The sequence below is a fragment of the Myotis brandtii genome, unplaced genomic scaffold (assembly GCF_000412655.1).
Source record: "Myotis brandtii unplaced genomic scaffold, ASM41265v1 scaffold373, whole genome shotgun sequence".
Lineage (NCBI taxonomy): Eukaryota > Metazoa > Chordata > Mammalia > Chiroptera > Vespertilionidae > Myotis > Myotis brandtii.
In genome coordinates, this window is record NW_005364339.1 from 681,631 (window position 1) to 688,178 (window position 6,548).

At 36.0% G+C, this 6,548-nt stretch overlaps 1 protein-coding gene across 2 annotated transcripts in view; it reads left to right on the forward strand.

Moving 5' to 3' along the window:
• The first annotated feature begins 366 nt into the window (after nucleotides 1-366).
• Nucleotides 367-6,548, forward strand: part of PLSCR4 (phospholipid scramblase 4) — a 50,102-nt gene continuing 43,920 nt past the window's right edge. For both annotated transcript variants that reach the window (XM_005872254.2, XM_014544610.1), the window contains exons 1-3: nucleotides 367-411; nucleotides 1,576-1,603; nucleotides 3,054-3,164. In XM_005872254.2, coding sequence (XP_005872316.1) covers nucleotides 1,597-1,603; nucleotides 3,054-3,164 — 118 coding nt within the window. In that variant the 5' untranslated portion in view covers nucleotides 367-411; nucleotides 1,576-1,596. The remainder of the gene's footprint in view (nucleotides 412-1,575; nucleotides 1,604-3,053; nucleotides 3,165-6,548) is intronic.

Sequence of the window (6,548 nt, forward strand, 5' to 3'; positions counted from 1 at the left end):
GCAAATTAAAACCATAATGAGATACCACCTCACACCTGTCAGAATGTCTATCATCAATAAATCAACAAACAACAAATGTTGGTGAGATTGTGGAGAAAAGGGAACACTAGTTCACTGCTGGTGGGAATGCAGGTTGGTGCAGCCACTATGGAAAACAGTATGGAGTTAATTAACAAAAAAATTAAAAATGGAACTGCATTTTGACCCAGTGAATACTCTTCTGGGATTTAGCCAAAGAAACCTGAAATACTAAATCAAAAGAAAATATGTACCCCTATGTTCATTGCAGCGTTATTTACAATAGGCAAGACTTGGAAGCAGCCCATGTGTCCATCAGTAGATGAGTGGATAAAAAAGCAGTGGGACCAGCTGGACTAACCTATGAACCAGGAGGCCACGGTTCAATTCCAGGTAAGAGCATATGCCCAGGTTGTGGGCTTGATCCCCAGTGTGGGGTGTTTAGGAGACAGCCAATCAATGATTCTCTCTCATTATTGATGTTTATCTATCTCTCCTCCCTTCCTCTCTGAAATCATTAAAAATATATTTTAAAAACAACCATTAATTAAAAAATAAAAAAGCAATAGTACATTTACACAATGAAATACTACTCTGTGGTAAAAAAGAAAAATTTAACTTTTGGGACAGCATGGATGGACCTGGAGAACATTATGCTAAGTGAAATAAGCCAGTTAGAGAAAGACAAGTACCATATGATTTCACTCATATGGGGAATATAATGAGCAAACTGAACTACCAAGCAAAATAGAGACAGACTAATAGATAGAGAACAGGCAGACCTCTCTGGTCAGGGGAGGTATGCTGGGGATTGGAGGGATTGAGCAAAAAGAAAGATAACTCATGAACAACAGTGTGGTTTTTCTGGGGGTGTAGAAGGATGGGTGGAGGTGGAAGAGGGTATGAGGGTAATAAAACGTGATGGAAAAAAATAAAAGAAAGGTAAAATATGGGTCAGATCTGATCATTTCACTGCAATTAAACAAATTCCAAACATTTTGCTATGGTCTTTAGTTCTGATCAGACCTCTATCTTCATTCATTGTCTTGTTTTTTTTTCATTCACTATGTTCCAAACATGACTTCTTTCTCTCCCTTGAGTATTCTAAGCTCAGTGGCACACCAGGGCCTTTGTCCTTACTTTTCTGTCTTTCTGGATCTCTTCTCCCATATTTTTGGTGTAGTGTCTCCATTCATAGTTCAAATAGTTCAAAGGTCATCTTCTGAGAGAGGGTTACCCTGACTCTCATGTTTTTCTTAAACTTTTTACTTCATAACTGAACTATCTAAATTTAATCTTAAATATTTATTGACACATTTTTAAATCTCATTCCACTAGAATATAATGTCCAGCAGTGTGTCCATCTGGTTTACTGCTATATTTTCAACATCTATAATAGTACCTGGTACATAATAGGTGCTCAGTAAACATTTTTGAACTAATGAAGGTATGAGTGAAAGGTAACTGGAGGCTAAAAGAATCACTGAACTTGTTACATGTATTACTAAGTAGTAATAATAAGTATGTTTTTAAAGTATGAAATATTTTATTTTTCAGGATTAATTGGAATACCTCAAAATGTCAGGTAAGTTTTTGTGAATAAGTTTTAATATGCTTTATTTTAAAATGTGAATTTTGTGATTGCTTTCCTTAAAAATTATAGATTTTGCCCTGGCTATATGGCTCAGTGGATAGAGTGTTGGACCTTGGATTGAAGGGCTTCAGGTTTGATTCCGGTCAAAAGCACATACCTTGGTTGCAGGCTTTATTATCCTGGCTCCCAGTTGGGGACCATGCAGGAGGCAACCAATTGATGTGTCTCTTTCTCCCCCTTTTCCTTCCATTTGCTCTAAAAAAATCAATGGAAAAATGTCCTCAAGTGAGAATTAGAAAATAATAATAATTTTTTTAAAAAAACGTATCCTCAGTGAAGATTTTAAAAATTGTTTGAAGTTTATTTCATTTTGAATTTTTTTATTAAGTATTTGGAGAGTATATATTCATGTACGTATACTTATTTATACATATGAGCATTCCTTTCTATCTTTAACAAAAAAGGGTTAAAAGGGATTTACATTGACATATATGTGTGGAAAGGTCTCTAAAGTATGTGGGGAAATTTGGATAAAGAAAAATACAGGTAGAAAAGTAAGTCTGCAAAGAGAGGTAGTGACAGCAGCTTGTCTTCATAGAGGAGGGCTCAAAAGTAGCCCCTGCATTTTCAAGCAATGCAAGACATGATACAAGGAGAGAAACACACTGTTTATGAGATTTGTGTGTGTGTGTGTGTGTTTGTGTGTGTGTATGTGTGTGTGTGTGTGTGTGTGTGTGTGTGTGTTTGATTGTTTTTAGATAAAAGTCAGTTAGTTAAGAGATTCAGAACTTTTCCTTATAGTGAGTCCAATGAAAGGGTTCTCTGATTTCAACAAGAGGAAAAGTGACTTCAGTACTCCCTTGAAGCAATCGGGGTGACTTAGGTCTTTCAGGATGAATAGGGCAGAGTGTGAATCCCTGGAGATGTTGACTAAATCACCTCTAATTGAACTGCATATGTCACCACTGGCTTTTAAATCATTTAGTATTCATCATGCTCTGTTTTGAATTTATTAAGTATTTATCGTGTTATGTTTTGAATTTATTTAAACAGCCATTTTCCAAAATGGATTTATGAAAAATCCGATTCACTCTATATATGACTTTACATACTATGAAAAAGAATTTTCAACACTGTGAAAGGAAGTTATGTAGGTAGGAATCACATCAGAACAGCTGAAGCTAGTAGCTGAAAGTTCCTTGCTTTGATCATAGCACAATGGTTTAATATTTTCATTTTTAATCCATATTCCGCCTGAAAAATCTATCGAATACTATAATAGGTTGATGTCTAATATACTTATGAATTATGATTTTTGTATGAAATATGAGTGTATTACTTATTGGTTATATGCAATGGTGCATGCCAACAAGAAAAAGTGAATATATTCTGTTATATTATCATTTCCATTGTAAATCATGTGCCCTATCTTTCCCCAAAGGTGTAGTCCCCACAGCCCCTAAGCAACCTACAGATGAAATGGGAAATCAATTAAAGTCACCTGATCCAAGACCTGATGCCCCTCCAGACTATAATTCCCATTTTGTACCAGGTATGTTAAATATTCAGAAAGGATTTTTCCTCTCTCCAGACAATTATACTAATATTTAAGATTGCTTTTAAAAATAATTAGGGCAGTGGGTGGAGGTGGAAGCGGCCAAAGAGGGGATAAACGGTGGTGGAACAAATAAAATAAAAGCAAAAATAATGCCTAGCCGATGAGGCTCTGTGGGTGAGCTTTGACCAGGAGGTCACAGTTCAATTCTGGTTAGGGCATATGCCCAGGTTACAGGCTGGGCGAGCATGAGGCAGCCGAACAATGATTCTCTCTCAGCACTGATGTTTCTCTCTCTCTCTCTCTCTCTCTCTCTCTCTCTCTCTCTCTCTCTTTTCTTATCTGAAATCAATAAAAATTCATACAAAGAATATCCAAACATTCAAAGAATAACTAAAACCTATCCTCCTCAGGCTATTCCAAAAAATGCAAGAGGAAGGCACACTTCCAAGGTTTTTCTATAAAGCCAACATTACCCTAATCCTAAAACCAGATAAAAACACTACAAAGAAAGAGAATTATAGGCCAATATCCCTGATGAACATAGATGCTAAAATCTTCAACAAAATTCTAGCAAACTTGATCCAGCATTACATTAGAAAGATCATACACCATGACCAAGTGGGATTTATTCCAGGGATGCAAGGCTGGTACAATATCCATAAATCAATAAATGTGGTACCTCACATAAACAAATTGAGAGATAAAAGTCAAATAATCATATCAATTAATGCAGAAAAGGCATTTGACAAAATCCTGATAAAAACTCTCAGCAAAGGAGAATAGAGGGATCATAACTCAACATAATAAAAGCCTTATATGGCAAACCTACAGCTAACATAATACTCAATGGGCAAAAACTAAAACCATTTCCCCTAAGAATAGGAACAAGACAGGGATGCTCACTTTCACCACTCCTTTTTGACAGAGTACTGGCAGTGCTAGCCATAGTGATCAGACAAGAAGAAGAAATAAAAGGCATCCAAATTGGAAAAGAAATAAAACTGTCATTATTATTGACAAGATATTGTACATAGAAAACCCTAAAGACTCAGTCAAAAAACTACTAGACTTAATAAATGGATTCAGCAATGTAGCAGGATACAAAATTAACACCAAGAAGTCTGGCTTTTTTATACACCAATAATGAACTCACAGAAAGAGAAACTAAAAAAACAATCCCATTTAACCATTGCAACAACAAAAAATTAAGATACCTAGGAATAAGTTTAACCAAAGAGGTAAAGGACCTGTACTCAGAAAATTACAGGACACTGAAAAAAGATATAGAGGAAGACATAAACAAATGGAGGAATATACCAAGTTCATGAATTGGTAAAATCAACTTTATTAAAATGTCCTTACTTCCCAAAGCAATCTGTAGATTCAGTGCAATCCCCATTAAAATACCAATGGCATATTTCAAAAACCTAGAACAAACTCTCCAAAAATTCATCTGGAATAAAAAAAGACTCCAAATAGCTGTAGCAATCTTGAGAAAGAAGAACAAAGTTGGACGATCACAAGACCAGATCCCTACAAAGCCACTGTTCTCAAAACTGCCTGGTATTGGTACAAGAACAGACATATAGACCAGTGGAACAGAACAGAGAACCCAGAAATTGACCCAAGCCATTATGCTCACTTAATATTTGACAAAGGAGGCTAGAGCATACAATAGAGTCAAGACAAGTCTCTTCAATAAAAGATGTTGGACAAATTGGACAGATACATGCAAAAAAAATGAAACTTAGACCACCAACTTCCACCATACACAAAAATAAACTCAAAATGGATAAACATAAGATGGGAAACCATAAAAGTCTTAGGAGAATCCGTAGGCAGCAAAATATCAGACATATGTCCTTTCAGTATTTTTACCGATTCAGCTCCTAGGGCAGTGGAATCTAAGGAGACTACCTCAAAGTAAATAGCTTCTGCACAGTGAAAGAAACCATCAACAAAACAACAAGAAAAGCTCACTTTATGGGAGAAAATATTTGCCAATGTTATATCTGATAAGGATTTAATCTCCAAAATTTATAGGGAACTCATACAACTTAACAAAAGGAAGATAAACAATCCAATAAAAAAATGGGCAAAGGACCTATCTAGACACTCTCCAAAAGAGGACATACAGAAGGCCAAGGGACATATGAAAACGTGCTCAAAGTCACTAATCATTCAAGAGATGCAAATCAAAACAACAATGAGGTACCATCTCACACCTGTCAGAAGGACTATCATCAACAAATCAACAAACGACAAATGCTGGCCAGGATGTGGAGAAAAAGGAACCTTTTTGTATTGCTGGTGGGAATGCAGACTGATGCAGCCACTGTGGAAAACAGTAAGGCGTTTCCTCAAAAAATTAAAAATGGAACTTCCATTTGATCCAATAATCCCACTTCTGGGAATATAGCCCAAGAAAATAGAAACACCAATCAGAAAGGATATATGCACCCTTATATTCATAGCAGCACAATTTACAATAGCTAAGATTTGGAAACAGCCTAAGTGCCCATCAGCATATGAGTGTATTAGAAAACTGTGGTACATCTACACAATGGAATACTATGCTGCTGAAAAAAGAAGGAACTTACCATTTGCAACAGCATGGATGGAACTAGAGAGCATTGTGCTAGGGAAATAAGCCAGTCAGAGAAAGATAAATATCACATGATCTCACTCATTTGTGGAATATAATGAACAACATAAACTGATGAACAAAAATATAACCAGAGTCATAGAATCATCGAACAGACTGTCCAACCTATGAGGGAAGGCAGGGTGTGAGGGGGTAAGAGATCAACCTAAGGACTTGTATGCATGCATATGAGCATAACCAATGGATAATTATAAACTAAAATCAAAATTAATTAATTGAATGTTTCAATAAAAATTGACTGACTACAGGGTGCCAAGTAGTTTACTAGGTGTCAATTAAGAACATATTCTTTTCGTTATTGTTGTTAATCCTCACCTGAGGATATTTTGTCCATATATTTTTATTTTAGTATTTTTTCCATTTTTTTTAAAATTTATTGTTCAGATTATTACAGATGTCCCTCTTTTTCCCCCCCATAGCTTCCCTTCACCTGGTTCACACCCCACCCCAGGCCCTCACCACCCCACTGCCCTTGTCCATAGGTACTGCATACATGCATATAAGATCTTTGTCCCATCTCTTCCTGCACCCCTTCCATCCCCTTCCCCCAGAGAATTGTCAGTCCACTTCATTTCCATGCCACTGATTCTATTACATTCACCAGTTTATTCTGTTCATCAGACTTTTTATTCATTTGATTTTTAGATTCACTTGTTGATAGATATGTATTTGTTGTCACTTCGTTGTTCATAATTTTTTATCTTTACCTTCTT